The sequence below is a fragment of the Syngnathoides biaculeatus genome, chromosome 13 (assembly GCF_019802595.1).
Source record: "Syngnathoides biaculeatus isolate LvHL_M chromosome 13, ASM1980259v1, whole genome shotgun sequence".
NCBI classification, from domain to species: domain Eukaryota; kingdom Metazoa; phylum Chordata; class Actinopteri; order Syngnathiformes; family Syngnathidae; genus Syngnathoides; species Syngnathoides biaculeatus.
In genome coordinates this window covers 26,966,517-26,984,391 of record NC_084652.1, presented here as the reverse complement: position 1 = coordinate 26,984,391, position 17,875 = coordinate 26,966,517, and the positions used below count along the sequence as shown (strand labels likewise).

The 17,875-nt window shown below is 43.3% G+C and overlaps 1 protein-coding gene across 5 annotated transcripts in view; it reads left to right on the top strand.

Moving 5' to 3' along the window:
- Positions 1-17,875, top strand: part of rnf2 (ring finger protein 2) — a 96,078-nt gene that overhangs the window by 39,967 nt on the left and 38,236 nt on the right. For all 5 annotated transcript variants that reach the window (XM_061839508.1, XM_061839507.1, XM_061839511.1 and 2 more), the window contains exon 4: positions 16,783-16,865. In XM_061839508.1, the coding sequence (XP_061695492.1) occupies positions 16,783-16,865 (83 nt within the window). The remainder of the gene's footprint in view (positions 1-16,782; positions 16,866-17,875) is intronic.

Here is a 17,875-nt window from a genome sequence, read left to right as displayed (position 1 = left end):
AGTGTCCATTGCTTTTCTCAAGGCGTACAATCATCTCATGCGTTGCATAATCACCCACTCCACTTCTGATCGGATATGTCTTACGGAGATACACGTTAGCAGATTACATAGTGATAGCAATACTATTACAATAACCAACAGAATCAGAGGGGGCACCAAAGTCCTCCTAGCTGTGACTGACATCCCTGAAAAGATGTCCCACCAGTGATGGGCTGAGGACTGTTGTACTATTTTAGCAGCATGTTGTATCCGTCCGCTGGCTACAAATGTGGACACCATGAGCTTGGAGATGTTAGACGTATGTGACTGTATAATTTTCTGAACTTCAGTGGATTGTTCCAATGCGCATTTGAAACGCTCCAGTGAGAGGTTCCAGGGATTCTTTAGTACATCCCATTGTACTTGTGTCAGCCGATTAGACACAGAGTAATTCGTCAAACCCCAATGCCATAGGTGCACATTATATAAGCAACCAACGAAAGGAACCGATGGTGAATTATTTTGCATTGTTGCCACACATAGAGCATGTGGTCCGATTTGCCACAACATCTCCCTTCGTGGCTCCCTAGTCCAATCACAAAGTACAGCCTCTGAGTCGGTTAAACATGGATTGCTGTGTCCCTGTTGTAATGTACACACCATTCCTCTGTCTTTTTCGTCACACATTTTCATCTCATAAGTCGTATTTGTTCCCACATCCATCCACTCTCCATCCAGATGTAGAAACCAAAATCCTGTAGTAGTAATCACCGGTAATACTTGATACTTACATATCGTTTTAACAGTAGACACATTGTACTGAGTCCAATACCCAGCACAATATGTACTGTTGCATTTTGTTCGCTCCGAGTGCAACTGTAACCAAAGTTTGCAACTAATATTCCAAACCCGTCTCCATTCGTGATAATTTCCCCGTTGTCATTATTCTCTGGAATCGCTCTTTTTGAGCTTCCGCATGTATCATTTGCAATGCACAGGTTGTCCTATTCCCTTAATGTGATAGATTCTTTAAGGCATCATACGTTTCATTCCATAATTTTAATTCCCACGTAAATGCCTATTTTCCAAACACCTGTGTTTTCCAATTGCCCTATCATAGCTTTTGGAAGCTATAACCCTACCTGATGTATAGCCTCTGATGCGTGTTGCCCTGTGTTAGATAACATTGTTCTGGTTACTTCATTACCTGCAGCATTAGCTACACCATACAGTGTTCCCATTCCTCCTAAGAGAGTATCATACCAAGCTCTTCGTCTTCGTGTACAGTGTGGTATATCGGGGAATTTTATTTCCCAGTACACTCGGGTTTTAACCCTGGCTTGTTCCATGTGTGTACAGGTATCTAATACTGGTGCTATGTGTGTTCTTGTAGCATTAGGTTTCCCTGGTAACACCCATATTATGTTCAAAAATGTGTTCCGTCCCGAGATTTCAGTGCTGTTAAAAAAACAGGGTTTCTTTTACGGTAATCGTCCACCTCGTCCAGTTGTGCTCATTGCAGGTCTTGGTCGTCCTGTTGTAGTGGCACATGGGGACTACTGAAGTGACGGTTAAGTTGCATCCTTGTTCCACCACCGGGATGTCCTTTCCTCCAAGGCACTTTTTGCACTTCCACATCTGACAATTGCTGGTGACGTTTACCACGCCGCAAGCTCGGTAAGCTGGACAGGTGTAGTCTCCTTGAGTACGGTCCTGGGTAATGCTTTTCCATCTTATGTGGAGCCGCTGGACCTGCTCCAATTTGTCACCCTCCGTCATTGCGCAGCAGAGTTGGACCATGGCACCAAGGACAAGGATACACGTGACCCAGCAGACGACACTGCCACCTCTTGGGCCCTCGGTCTTCCCTGGTCCGGCCATGGCGCCTCTCCGATGATGGTCTTCCAATCAGCAAATACCACCACGGCATCTGTATTACGACAAATAGTGCATACTACAAACATGTGATTAGTTCTCTCTTGTATAACATTTTGACACCGGTACATTTACCCATTTTTCCTCTACAGGATATAAGACGCTCACAGTAGCATCTTGCCCTTGAGCTATAATTTCTGCTGCTTGGGGAGGACTGTCTGGCTGTTTTACACAAACTTTTGCTCTGCCAAATCAGTGGAGCCAAATCCTCCCTCCCCTCTGGTGGTTATCACCACAGGTTTAGGTATTTCTTTTACCTTGGTTACAAGGCAAGGCTTCACTACCAATTGAGCAATTTTGTCCCCTCTTTCCAATGTAAGGGGCTGTTCTGCTAATAATTTGCATACCACTCCAATTTCTCCTTGATAGTCCGCATCAATTACTCTGGCTTGAATTGTTAACCCTTTTAGTGATAACCCACTTTGTGGTAGAATGTGTTCATATGTCCCTGATGGACACTGGAGCCCCAATCCTGTTTTCACTATTTGGATTTCGTTGGGAACCAGAGTGATGTTTGTCAGGATTTTCAAATCCAATCCCGCTGAGCCTGGAGTAGCTCGTACGGGAATTTCAGCTTGAGGATCAATTTTCCACATTTTAATTTCCCCATTGGAATTTTGTACCGCTTCCCCCATTATCGTTCATATTAGGGGTGTTATTCCCGCCCCAAGCGGTCTATAATTAATCTGATTCACCGCCTCGGGTAAGTCTTTGCACCATTTGTCCAGCGTTCTTTTTCGAGATAGCGTTTTCAATGTTTCCTTAAGAATTCCATTCATTCGCTCTATTAACCCAGCAGCCTGTGGATAATAGGGAATGTGATAGATCCATTCTACATGGTGAGTCTTTGCCCACTCTTTAGACTCCTTTTTCCCCTATTTTAATTCGCTCAGACACATACCATTTCCATTTGATAATACTAGCTTCCTGTGTGGTTCCTATTCTATGTGTCGTTGGGTTACCTTTAACCCATGTCAAAATCGGTATATGTGTTCTCATTCACACCTCATGGCCCACCGTTTGAGCCTCAGTTTCAACCAATGCCTAATAGCATGCTAATAGCTGCTTTTCAAAAGGTGTGTACCTTAGGCCTGCTTCTGGGAGCTTTCTCGACCAGAATCCCAAGGGTTTACGAATCCTATCTTGCTTTTGCCACAAACTCCAGTTCGCGTATTCATTTAACGCTGACACCTGCAATTCTACCGGTCCCGATTTCATTTTTCCCAGTGACACTGCTTGCTGTTTCGCTTCCTTCGCCATATTAAATGATCGCTGTTGTTCTTCTCCCCAACTAAAGTATCATTATTTCCTTAGGAACTTTTATCTTTTCCAGGTGCTCTGCTACTACCCGGTGGCAGATTGTGGGACTATGTAAATAACCCTGTGGTAGTCTGGTAAACGTGTAGTGGCGCCCTTCCCAGGTAAACGGAAATTGATTCATCCTATCCTCAGGAATAGGAATAGTGAAAAATGCGTTAGCCAAATCTATAACCCCATACCATGTTCCGGGATGATGTTGCACTCGTTCTATAATTGTCACTGCGTCGGTTACCGCGGAAGTCAATGCACGTGTGTGTTTATTCAATCCTCTGTAGTCTACTGTCATCCTTCCAGAGTTATCTGATTTCCTGACTGGCCACAACGGATTGTTCCAGTTTGCCGTCACTGTTTTCAATACACCAGCTTCTAAATATTCTTTAATGGTCGCCGAAATTTCTTCCTGTCCTCCAGGTATCCGATATTGCTTTTGACTAACTACTTGTGTAGCTTGTGGTATCGGAAAAGGTGGCATTTTTACTTTACCCACCAATATTGCATGTATTTTTAGTGGATTTGCTCCGAATTCAAATATTCCGGCTAATATGTCCATGCCCACTATCCACTCTGGGATAGGGTTTATAATCACCATATATGTTTTTATAGGCATATTTCCTATTTTCAAAGGTAAGTTTACATGTTTACCATAAATTACTTTTCCTCCTAGTCCTGTTAATGGTACTCGGGGTCCTTTCATTTTCTCTGGATTTCCATAAATTATTGAGGCCTCCGCCCTGGTATCTACTAACGCTGTTACTGTTTGAACTGATTTATCCCAATAAATTTCCATATCATATACTTCAAAGGACACAGACACATAGTTAACAAAAAGGAACCGGTGCATTCTTTGTAAAACTGTACATGCAAACATAGTGCACATTATTCAGAAGATATGACAAGCATACAATATAGTATTTGGATAGCTTTTTCGGTAAACAAAGATCTTTGTCACGTTAAGTCTATTGAAACACTTGTAGAAAGGCAACACCCGCGCGCACACGTGTACAAACACATACACGCACGATAGAAAGGCAACACCCGCACGTGCACACATGCGTACAAACACACACGCACGATAAGAGTATGGTTGGAAGCAGTATTATGTGCAAAAGTGAGCGTTCATTCATTTCCTATACTGCGTTATCCTCACTATTTAATGCACTGATCTAAAAAAAAAAATCAAACAAAAAAAAAAAAAGACTGGATGGCTCATTGGCCACCAAAATTGTAGTAGCCACCCGCCATCTTGATACTCCCAAAACAACCATGCCAACCTGTGTATAATCTTCTCTAGTCGTGAACAATTCTGGCTCTGGCTGCGCTTGTGGGACCGGCCCTCGCACTCGCTCGCCATTTTCGTCCAGAATTGGTTGACCGTCCGCCCCCATCAGATCCTGGATTCGATCTGGTATCACGCGTCGCTGCTCTTTTCGTCGCGTGATAGGGTGTATCTGCAACCCCTTTAACGAGGGATACAACCCAGTCTGTGGTGGCGGGTCCGGTCTTATCCCCCCACATATCCCCGTTCCACTCCTCCAGATTCCACTGCGCTGGTCAATGAACTGATTTGCGCTTGTTCTATTTTACGAGGTTTCTTCTTTTGCCCTCTTCGCGCCACTCAGGAGATATGCATTACAGCTCTTTCCGTTATACTCTGCATTTTTGCCAAATGCTCCTTTAATTCTTTCACTATAACCTCTAGCTGGATAACCTTTTGCGCCTTTTGATTTTCTGCGCTTCTAACCTTATCCAACTCCAACACGCAATTTTTCCAAGCTTCCGCACAAATCCACAACATCTGCTGCGTGCCTCCCAGTGGAGCACGAGCATTCACATCCACCCGCCTCAACATATCACATGATGCCAGCGGCGTGGCAGCGGGATTCACTCTTGTCCACGGTCCCCCATGCTCCCGTAAGACAGCTTCTATCTCTCGGAAAGTGATTCCTTCCCACCCGAGCACCACCTCCTCCTCTGATGCCTCTTCCACACCCTTATTTCTCTTTCTAAACCAATGCATCCCGTTTTTATCTCCTGCGCGTAGCCTGCACGATCCTGCTGACAACGCCAAAAACGTTTTATTGAAAGGATCGGTGCTGGTCGCCGCTCAGGAGACAAAGACGACACTCAACAAAAGACCAACGTTCCCAAATGCTATTTAGCCTCAATAACTGGCATATTTATTTCGACCAAATGCAAGTTCTCAAAATACAGTTGACATTGCGTGAAATCAATCATATGAGCCCCTTACCTATGCCGAGAAGGTGGAGAGCCGATCACCCAGGTAGAGGTCCGCTTGTCAACCAGCTGGGCGTCCGTACGAAACCCGCAGCAGACTCTACCTGTTTGTACTCTGCATCTCTCTATTATACTTTTCAGTTGCGTGCGAGAGAAAGGGCGGGTGGCCTACCCGTCCCACCTGGCGCCGCAACGATTGTTTCCTGATTTACTATTGACACTTAAGTGTGTCCTTCAGGCTCTGAAAAACATCTTACGCAGCCATGACTGTCAAGACATCCCACAACAATGTTCATCTTTGGTATGCATGCGAACAAGATAGTGAAATGGTCCAGACGTCTTGACCAGAAAAACAAGTGATGCGAAAAACAAGTGAGTGATACGAAAAACAAGTGAGTGGATGCATGCGAACAAGAAAACAAAAAGTGAAAAACAACTTATATAACCATGGTTGCACAATACATTCGCGTATTCAGCGGTTATGGGAAGCATCACTAATTAACACTCCTTTCAGCCTTTGTTCTTAAAAATGGGTACTAGTACACTTTTCCTCCATTCTTCTGGCATCTTCTCTCCCGCTATTATTCTATTAAATAAGTTGGTGGAAAAACTCCACAGCCACCTCTCCAAATTGCTTCCATACCTCCACTGGTATGTCATCAGGACCAACTGTCTTTCCATTTTTCATCCTGTTCAGTGCCTTTCTAATTCCTACTTACTAATCATTGCCACTTCCAGGTCATTCACGCTTGCATCTTGTACTCTTCCTTCTCTCCCATTTTCTTCATTCATTAACTTCTCAAAGTACTCTTTCCATCCACTGAGCACACTCCTGGCATCAGTCAACACATTTCCATCGCTATCCTTAATCACCTTTACTTGCTGCACATACTTCCCATCTCCATCCCTCTGTGTGGCCAACCTGGAGACATAATTTTCTCCTTTCATATTCAACCCTGGTGTACATGCCTCTAGAGAACCTTTTCTCCTTCTTTCGCATCCAACCTGGTGTCCATGTTGTCATATGCCTCTTGTTTAGCCTTCGCCACCTCTACCTTTGCGCTGCGTCGCATCTCAATGTACTCCTTTCGCTTCTCCTCGGTCCTCTCCGTGTCCCACTTCTTCTTTAATAATCTCTTTCCTTGAATGACTTCCTGTATTTTGGGGTTCCACCACCATGTATCCTTCTCCCCTTCCCTACCAGAAGACACCCCAAGTACTCTTGTACTTGCCTCTGGAAACCTTGGCAGTAGTATTCCAGTCTTCCGGGAGCTCTTGGTGTCAGTCTAGAGTCTGTCTCACCTCTTTCCGAAAGGTTACACAACATTTTCTTTCTCAACTTCCACCACCTGATTCTCTGCTCTACCTTTTCCCTTCTTAATCTTCCTACCCGCTACCAGAGTCATCCTACACACCACCATCCTATGTTGTCGAGCTACACTCTCCCCCACCACTACCTTAAAGTCAGTAACCTCCTTCAAATTATATCGTCTGCACAAAATATAATCCATCTGTGTGCTTCTACCTTCACTCTTGTAGGTCAGTCTATGTTCCTGTCTCTTCTGGAAATAAGTGTTCATCACTGCCAATTCCATCCTTTTTTCAAAGTCTACCACCATCTTACCCTCAAAGTTCCTTTGCTGGATGCCGTATAGGGATCGCAAAAAACTGCTTACTTTCCTAACCGGTTTTAAAACCGTTACCATAGTGGTGTTTACATAATTCACCCGCGGGACCTTGAGTTGGGGTGGGGGGTACCGCACGGACTGTTTTTGTTGTTGCTCTTACGGAGTGACGAGTTCAGAGTTTTCCCCCCTTATGCGAGTAGTGTTTTGATGTCTGCCGATAAAACAAGTTTTGTTCCTGTGTCCGACACTCCGCCTCCGACTCCTTTTCTCCGGCGCTACACCATCGATCGTTAATTTACTCCGCGGTAATGGGGTAGTTGGTATACAATATTGACAAACAAGTTTGTTGAATGTGGCTTTCAACAACACACTCGTGTAAGTTAAATTTTTGTAAATTTTTTTGTAAAAATGTTTTAATGTTGACTTTCTTCTTTCTGACTTTCAGAAAGGGCATGCAAGTATACCGAGCGTTTCCTCGATGCCATGTTTGATGTTTCTTTGATTTAACTGAATGTTCTTTTGAGTCCAACTTTACTCTAACAGCGAAACTTGAAAAAAGTGGAAATGATGTTGAAAATGTGGTGTACCGGAACCGGAAGAAATGATTGGAAATTTTAACCGATTTCGAAAGTCCGATTATGGTTTTGGTTTTAAAAAAACGAAAACCGTTTATTTGTAACCGGTTGCGATCCATACCCATCACTTCTTCATTGACCCTGTTTCCTTCGCCAACATGTCCTCTGAAATCTGCACCAATCAATTCTTTCTCTGACTGGGATGGTCAGGACTACTTTGTCTAGTTCCTTCCAGAATTTGTCTTTCAACTCGAGGTCACATCCAAACCTGTTGGGCATAGCCGCTAATCACATTTCACATAATACGCTCTAATTCAAATTTGATCCTCATCACTTGATCTGATTCTTTTCACCTCCAATAGTCAGCTCTTCCTTTAGAATAACCCCTACTCCATTTCTCTTCCCATGTACTCCATGGTAAAATAATTTAAACTCTGCTCCTTCTAGCCTTACTCTCTTTTCACTTGCTCTCCTGAATTCACAATATATCAACCTTTCTCCTAATTATCACGTCAACTAACTCCTGATACATACGCACAAGTTCCTGACCAATATGAAGACAATTTGGCGTACAGAGTCCCTCCTCCACAATACTACCACAACTGAGAACGCCGAACAAACTTGGTGAGATTTGTTGGAAAAGTCTCAGTGGTGCTGCACATAGTGAACTTGATGTTACCATGATCAGTACACTTAGTCTGTCCACACTTATCTCGTTTAAAGCACATGAAGTTCCCAGAGGTTGGAGGGTGAAACAACATCGGTCTGGTCTCTCCTTGCACAATAGGAAAATGAGTCGAGTATGCTAAACAAAAAGAGGTGCCTGGCAGACCCTGAGTCATATTCAGGACACACTCAGATGGAATTGCCTCCACAACCTGCAAAGCGTCACGCGATTTCATACACACAACACAATCTTTCTTTAACGACTTAGCTACTGCCACTACTCGTTTGAGCAAGAGGTTATCATTGATCCCAACACCTGTGTCTTCTCTTAACAGAGTTTCAATGTCTTCTCCTTTAAAGTGAGTTTAACACCATCCGCTTTAACTTTATTTTTTCTCGCAGGGAGGTGACAACAGCGTTTAGATGTTCTTGCTTTGACTGACCACTATAGATGGGTGGAATGCCAATTATAGCACAATTTAATTGGGACACGCGGATGGCCCCCTCCTCTGTACCATGCCCATAGCGTGAGCATAGTACAGTTCTCTCTGTCTTTGTTTGGTAGGGACGACATTGGCTGTAATACAAATGTTATGGTGGGAACATCAGACTTTGTCACTTTGGTAGATATTTTGCCGTGCCAATTTGACGCTCCCTGATTCCTATGTGGATTTGACCAATGATCACCATGAACAGAAGTGATATAATTCGACCAGGACAACCATTTTTTATCATTTGCATCATGGGCACTCATTAGATAAAACCAATAATCTCGCCACTGACTCATTTTAGTTACTTCAGTGTATTGCTCTTCTAAATCTGCACCCAAATAGTCAGGAACCGCTGAGATCTTGCTGAACCTTGTCTGGTGGGACTGCAATTGGTCCAGCGGGATGGTGATGGTAAGTTCTTGAGAAAGGGAAGTTACGTTAATCACCGTCCCCGTTCTGTTCATTGGCAGCCATAGGTTTCCCAGGATGGACGTAGACAAGTCTACGGCTGGCAACTGTTCTGTGTTGGTGCTTTCCTTGCTGCGAGGTTTCATCAGGCACAGCCCTGCAAGAAAGTAAAACAGCATATTTGGTTGACAGGACTGCGGTCAGCCTCTGGCCGGTGGTCTGCTCCATCTTCCTGAGAGGGGTGTGTTTGCCAAGGAAAACCCTCTCTCCAACTGTGGTCTTTCGTCAGTACACTGGTGTGTACGTCGTAGAGATCCTCCCCGAGGGACTGGCGTCGCTAGGCCCGTCAGCAGGGAATCGGAGGAGCTTGCACTGTGACTAGTGGATCCAGCCGTCACGTCCCTGGACCTTTACAGCCGTAGGTGTCACTGCTATCACCTGGTTTGGGCCGTCCCAGCGTTCACTCTCCCAGCGAGGTCTCAGCACTTTGAGGAAGACTTGATCTCCCACGTGGACGTGATCTGTCTGTGGAGCAGAATACACTGGCAAGTCAGTGTTTACGCATCTCTTTCCGGTCAAACATGTTTTTCATGTGGACTGGGATCGATGTGCCCGTTGCCGGTGATTCTGACGAGTCGAGGTCTGGAAGTCTATAAGGGTGGCCATATAGAATTTCAAATGGGGATAATGTTTTTCCTTTGGCTGGCACTATCCTCATTGCTGTTGCAACAATTGAAACACAGTCAGGCCATTTCAGCAGTTATCCAACTTGTCACAGAGTCATTCACAAAATGTGTGCCATTGTCACTTCGAATCACACTTGGAATGCCAAATGTTGGAATAATAAAATTACACAGTGCTTTTACAACTGTCCTCACATCAGCATGCGCTTTTTGGAAACAACCCCTTTGGAGGACACATCAATTATCACCAAACAATATTGCATCCCTAATGCTTTATTTAACTCAATGTAATCCATATGGATTGTGTGAAATGGTTCTGCAGGTAGAAGAAATGTTCCCCTTCGTGGTCTTGAATGCCCTTGTGCATTATTTTTTAAACAGATAACACATTGTTTGCAAACATTTTTTGAAAAGTGTGTAAACCCATGTGTGTGATAATACTGTTGTCAATGCCACCATCCCCCCTCTTGACACATGACTCAACCCATGTGTCAATCTTGCTGCCCATCCAAACAATGATTTTGGCAGCCAGGGTTTTCCATCGGCCAATTTGCTAACCAAGTCCTTGTCAATTTTCGCACCTTTGTCTTCCCAATGTGTGCGTTCAGTGAGTGGTGTTTTTTTCTGATGTGAAATCAAAACGTCATGTTGAGTTACTGCGTGTTTTTGTTAACTCTTTCACCAGTGCTGTGTCAACCATGGGGAATCCCTCGGCTGCAGCCTTGGCTGCTTGATCAGCTAGTTTGTTACCAATTGTGATTGGGTCGTTTCCTGCTTAGTGAGCTTCACATTTACAAATGGCTACTTTGTCCGGCAGTTGTACTGCATCCAGTAACTGCTGGAGAAGTGCCTTGTGAGCAACCTTTTTACCTGTTGTGGTAGTAAAGCCCCGGTTTGACCATTGTTGACAGAACACATGGACTGAGCGCCGGCTATATTGGCTGTCAGTCCAGATTGTAACATGTTTCTTGGAAAACATCTTACAAGCCTGGATCAGTGCAGAAAATTCTGCTGTCTGTGCAGAACACACAGAGCTAAGTGTTGCCTGAAACAAGACCTTAGTTTGTGTCGTTATAGCAAACCCCACCCTGTTGCGGCCGTCTTCCCCCTTGCTTGCTGATCCGTCAACAAAAACAACCTCTCCTGTGTCCATGAGGTCAGGTCACGGTTTGGTGGAAATTTGGACGTGGCTTCCATAGTCGTGTGGACTGCCCTCTGCTGGTGGGGGCAAAAGTGTCGCTGAATTCAGTCCCCCATGTCTTACAATTGTGATGTGTCACTGTGATAACAATGTTGTGGTGCAATGTAAGTGTCGTGCTGGTGACAAAAATGTCATCTTTGTTTACAGAAGAAGGACTGAAACTGCGTGTGGCACTTTGAGTGTTAACTGGTGGAACAAGACTACTTCTGCAGACGCCTCAACAGCCAGAGCAGCGGCCAGCACTGCCTGAATGCAGTCTGGAGTGGCTCGTGCTACGGAATCCAATTGTTGCGAATAGTATGCAACTGGTCTCATTTTTCCTCCGAGTTTCTGCAGCAACACTGAGATCATGAACCCTTTTTTTGCTGTCACTGTCTGCTCAAATGGCCTGTCATAATGTGGTAGTGCTAGCACAGCTGAATCAATGAGTCTCTCTTGACAAGATCAGAAGCTTTTTCGGCTTCTGGCGTCCATGCAATTTTATGTTGTAATGTCATTGTCTTATCATAGATTATGTTCAGCAATGGTTGCGTGATTTCTGAGTAATTTGCAATCCAGGCGCGACAATAATTACAAAGACCCAAAAACGACGACATGTGCTTTTTTGTTCCAGGTTTCGGAGCCTTGGCGATGGCTTGTTTCCGTTTGTCACTGACAATGGGTCCTCGGTCAGTCAAAATGTGTCCTCGATAGGTCATTTCTTGTTTCCATAATTGCATTTTGTCTTCTGAAACTTTGTTTCCTGTGTCATACAAATATTGCAGTAACGCTAATGTATCAATTTTGCATTGCTCTTGTGTGTTTGAGGCCACTAAAATGTCATCCACATGTACCAAAATTTGGCTTTTGTGTGGGGCATTAAATGAGGCCAAACACCTTGTGATTGCTTCTGAGAAAATTGTTGGGAGTCACAAAATCCCTCCCTTTCTTTTTAGATTATCTCTCTCACAGTCGACATGCACCTACAATGAAAATTTCAGACCCTTCCATGATTTCTAAGTGGGAGAACTTGCAATATAGCAGGGTGTTCAAATACTTATTTTCTTCATTGTAGTTGCTTCGCTGATCAAGAATTTAATGATTTAATTGCCATAGGTAAAAAACTGTTCGAATGACTGCTACTTTTGACTTTCATTGATCTGTTTTTCCAACGGAAGGAGCTGAAAGAGCTGGTGGCCAGGATGTGGAGGGTGCAAAGGATCCTACTTGCTTTGGACTGAGTTCGCGTTGCGTGCAAGTCCTCGGTAGTGGGTAGAGTGGTGCCGACAATCCATTCAGCGGTTTTGATTGTCCCTTGCACTCAGAGTTTGTCCTTTTCAGTGGCGGCTCCAAACCAGACTGTGATGGAGGTACACAGTACTGATTGGATAACCGCTGTCTAGAACTGTCTCAGCAGCCCTTGTGGCAGGCCGTGCTTCCTCAAAAGCCGTAAGAAGTACATCCTTTGCTGGGATTTTTTGAGGATGGAGTTGATGTTCATCTCCCACTTCAGGTTCTCTGAGACTGTAATTTTCAACTACTTGAAGGTCTCGACGGTTGAAACAAGACAGTTGGACAGCATCAGGGGGAGTTGTGGTGAAGAATGCCTCCTGAAGTCCACAATCATCTCCACAGTCTTTTGAGTATTCAACACCATATTTGTGTTGACTACACCAAAGCTCCAGTCTCGCCACTTCTGTCGATACGCAGACTCGTCGCTGTCTTTAATGAGGCCGATGACCATAGTGTCATCTGCGAACTTCAGAAGTTTGACAGTCGGTTGCAATCAGGTGCAGTGTTCATGTAGAAGGAGAAAAGCAGAGGGGAGAGGACACAAGCTTGGGGTTCTCCGGTGCTGATAGTGCGCGTTGATGAGGTGGCGTCCCCCAGCCTCACCTGCTGTGTCCTGCCCGTCAGGAAGTTGTAAATCCACCAGGAGATGGTAGACGAGACACTGAGCTGGAGAAGTTTGGAAGAGAGGAGTTCAGGGGTGTTGGTGTTGAATGTAGAGCTTAAGTCCACGAATAGGATCCTCCCATAGTGACCCTCGCTGTCAAGATTTTCAAGGTGCAGACCCATGTTGACAGCATCATCCACAGACCTGTTTGCTCTATCGGCAAACTGCAGTGGGTCCAGTTGGGGACCTGTGACGCTCTTGGGGTGGTCCAGCAAAGGGCGTTCAAAGGAATTCATGACCACAGATGTCAAGGCAACAGGCCTGTAGTCATTAAGACTTGAGGCTGCTGCTTTTTTGGGGACCGGTATGATGGTGGAGCGTTTGAAGCAGGGTGGTACTTGACACAGTTCTAGAGACCCGTTGAAATTTTTTTGCGAAGACTGGAGCAAGTTGGTCTGCGCAGACTTTTAGGCAGCATTGGGATCGCAAGGTCTGGGCCCGTGCTTTGTTGATCTTTTGCTATTTGAAGATCTATGTAACGTCCCGTTCGTGGATGTTAAACGGTGGAGAGGAATGTGGTGGCTTTGGGTGTGTAGTGTGTAAGTGTCTATTTCGAATCTGCAGTAAAAGCTATTTAGGTCGTCGGCTAGCCCGCGCATCTTTTCTTCTGGGGTTGAACGTCGCTTGTAGTTAGCAGTCGCTCACATTTGACTGGTGTGATCATACCCGTGCGCCATTGCACTCGCAAATCTGCACAGTCGAGCACGAAAAATCACGCGTGTAACATTTGCCATGAGTAAAAAAAAATAGACATTGAAAGACTGTTGCTGATTTTGTGTAGTCTTGACATGAAATTGACGTTAAAAAAAAAAAAGCAGGAACATGGCAAATACTTTTTCATAGCAATGTTTATACCAGGCGGCTTTGAATGTTTAGTAAAAACTGGATTGATTGCTGATGTGGGTTTACCTTTGTGATATTTACATTTCCTTGATCTTAAAGATTACACTGGTAATATATGCGTAAAAGACTGAGATGGGTCAACAGTTTTTCATAGCACCTTAAATCTTTATGGCAGTGTGGAATTTTTTAATTTTTTTTTATTAATGTTCTTTCCTAGCTTTTGCAGGGCCAAAGTTTGACGCGTATCTGTATATTGTGCATGGTCCTGATTAATTTACCTACATGCTGTCAGATTCCGCTTATCTGTAGGACTAATCGGGAGAAATGTCCTGACTGACTCTCCAGTTAAAGGGTTAAGCTACCCCTTTACCCCACCCAACTCTAACGCCGTTCATGCAGGGGGGTGGGCGCTTCTTAAGTTGGTGTCGAGATGAATTTGCCTAGGTGAACAACTGCCTTTAGTTTTGCAGATTCGGTCTGCCCTCACTTATCAGCCCTTATAGGGTAACCTTACAAACTAAAAGGGTGACAAAGTGACCGCTCTGCTTTTACAGCAGCTTCATCTCTTATGAATCGATTGCACTTGTCATTGACCTAGTAAATTTAACAATCCTTGTTAGGATCGTACGGATTTTTTATATTAAGATGGAAATTATCAATGAGTGACTGATCAAAATAGAATTTACAACTAGATGATAATGTCGTTGATGATCAATCTTTAATGAGGTTGAATGATAAAAATGAGACAACTCATTATAAGAACAGAAAATGGAAATTTTAAGTATTTAATAAATTCAGAAAAATTGTTCAGATAACATTCATTACTTGACAGTTACTCCCACCAGACGCTGGGTACAGTTGCAATATTAAGGCAAAATTCGATGTTAATTGAACATAAATCAATAAAAGGAAAGATGATTAAAATGATGATACTCATGGTAAATCGGATGAAATAAATGATAAAAGTAATAAAAATTAAGCAAGATCAAAAGCATTAGAAAATCGGGAAGGTATACATTTTTGAGTGAGCCTTTTAGTGGTGATCAAGTCCTACGAAACTCGAAGCCCAATTTAATAAGGAATTTTAGGATTAAGGATTAATTGTCAAGCCAATTTGGCCTTCTTAGGTAACCACATAATATCGATGGTATTATCCTGCCATTACCTTATTATAGTAGTTGTTTTGCTCGTTCCCAATCGAAAGAAGTCAAAAATAAGTATCCCAAGTTGCTCGAAGACTTCTCCCCGCCAGCTTGTCCTATGACTATTACTCCCTGCAGAAAAGCCCATCTCTTTGTCAGTGTAAAACGGACAAAGAGCCTCGGACTTCCGTATCCAAGGCTTTTATAGCTTTTGGGTGGAACATTTATGCCCCCCTGAGCTCACTCAAAATAGGGCAAGGCGCCCGCAAACTTAACTGTCACTTCCCTTTACATTACCAAACAACAGGTGCATCCCGTAGATATAACCACTATCTTTCTTCTAGTTTCACTCTAGTTCTTAAGTAATAACGATAAATGTATCAACATTCTTGTGAATACAATTCTATCATGCATTCAACAGGGTTGTTCTCGTTGTCCGCACATCATGCTTTGCCTTGCCTTAGAGAGACAAGTCATACACAGGTTCTATTCTTTACACAAAGCAGTTTCAAAGCATCATATTCTTCACTAATGGTTAAAGGGAAAAATAGTGATTACAAAAATAAGATCAGTTGCATGCAAACATCCTGTGTGGTAACACAAGGGTGTCACAGGCTACCTGTTCAGCAAACCAGCGATGCTGCAAACATCCTGTTTGTAGCCAGCTGTGCTCCGCCATTGGAAAACCGTTAAACCACAGGGTATCAACAGCTGCTGAAACGCATCCTGTTGATGTCTTTATGTCAAAAACAAGATGTGAATACAAAGATATGAAAATAATTGTGTTTTTAAGGTTACTGATTTTGGTATATGTATGTAATGCGCTGAGATGCTAAGTGGGAAGGGTACGTTTAATAGAGAGACCTTTGCCGTGCTGGTGATCCACTCAAGTATAATTTGGTTTGTCGACATCTGGTGTTCAATTTGAGAGTTGGTTCAGCTCAGCTCAACACATGAACCCGAGCCACATAAGCCAATTACTATCAATTTGCTCCATTGCAATACGTGGTATGGCAACCTACTTGAAAATGCTAACTCATAGCATATAACCCATAATTTCTGGGCTATAAAATGGACCTGATTATAACCCTCACCCAGTACATATTTTTAGGAAAAAACATTTTGTACATAAGCCGCACCTGTCTATAAGCCACATTTGCCCACGTTGAAACGAGATATTTACAAAGAAAGACGGTCCACAGAGTTTTCAAAGTTTTAATATACCATTCACTCAGAGTTGACGAGCGCGCCATCGCACTCGCAAATCTGCACAGCATGAAAAATCCCGCGCGTAAAATTTGTTACGAGTAGAAAAAATAGATTTTGAAAGAAGTCGCTTATTTTGTGTATTCTTGACATTAATTTACGTGTTTATTTCATAAACACTGTTCACAAAACAAGCCTGCTCCTAAACAATTGGTATTCACCTGGAAAAAGGAAATGCAAGTTAACCGTACTGAGCATTTATGTAAGTGATGCCAAAAGCATGTGTTCCGAGCTGCTTCACGTACTGCAAGCGCATTTCCGTGAAAGTCAGCAACATAATGAGTCATGTCAAAGAAAATTCAGTTACACCAGGAGTGCTCGATCGCGAGGCAGTTTCAGCTGATCGTGTGACGGCGTGCCCAATAAAAAAAAAAAAAAAAGTTAGACTATCATTCAACTCGTCGCTTGATTCATTTTTTTTTTTTTTTAATGTAGTCAATTTTTTTATTTCTTTGTCCTATGTGTGATTTTTAGCAATAAAGAATGTCCTACATGCCGCAAGAAGTTGGTTTCCAAGAGATCGCTGCGTCCAGACCCTAATTTTGATGCGCTGATAAGTAAGTATTCCTATACAGTGTTTGACTGCATTGAATGGGTGAAATGATCGTGACTGAACACATTGTGTGTGTGTGTGTGTGTGTGTGTGTGTGTGTGTGTGTGTGTGTGGTGTGTGTGTGTGTGTGTGTGTGTGTGTCTCCCCCTCCCTCCCTCCCTCCAAAGGTATTGGAATAGCCAGGTCAAATCCTTTATGTATTCTGAAGACATTTGTGTTTCAAATCAAAAGATGAATGAGAAGTTCAAAATTCCAGGATTTATTTCATGTATTCAAGAACTCAGAATTGAGCAACTTTTATTTGAACCCATCCACTTTTTAAAAATATTGGAAAACACGATAAATTTACTTCAAATGAAAAACATTTAACCTTCATCTTCCTTATTTCTCCTTATTGAATTCACTAGACTTTTCGTCTTCATTTGAAATTTTGCTTTTTCATGGCTTTTACTGGGTGTTTCTTCCTTTAGTGTCTCTCCAGGAGGTAAAATGCATCCTCTATTGCATTTCAGTTCGGTGATTGATTTGGCCAGTCTAAGACCCTCAACTTTTCCCCCTGGATGAAGTACTATTGTTGTGTTGGCAGTGTGTTTTTAGTCATTATCTTGTTTCATTATGAAGCTTCTTCTTTGGGTTCTCGATCTGGTGGCAGAGAAAACAAGGAGGCTCCAGCCAACCCGATCGTACAATGAATAGATTCTGCTGAATTTGGACCTAATGTTGTAAATACTCGATGTGGGACACCCCTGGTGACAACTTCAGTGGACTAAAAATCATCTGTGAAATCTAAGTACCCAAATTGGAGCCATATCATTCGCGTTGAAGTGCGGCCTAGCTTAGCCTAGCCTAGCTCCCTAACAACAAGATGCATCAGTAATTAAACATTTGCCGAGGAGGAAAACATCAATCCCTAGTACCTACACGACCTGCAAAACCTACGTGTCATTTACAGCAAGGACCGTGAGAACTAATAGTGAGGAAGTTGGGCAAGTAGATAGGCTGACTTAAACTTGC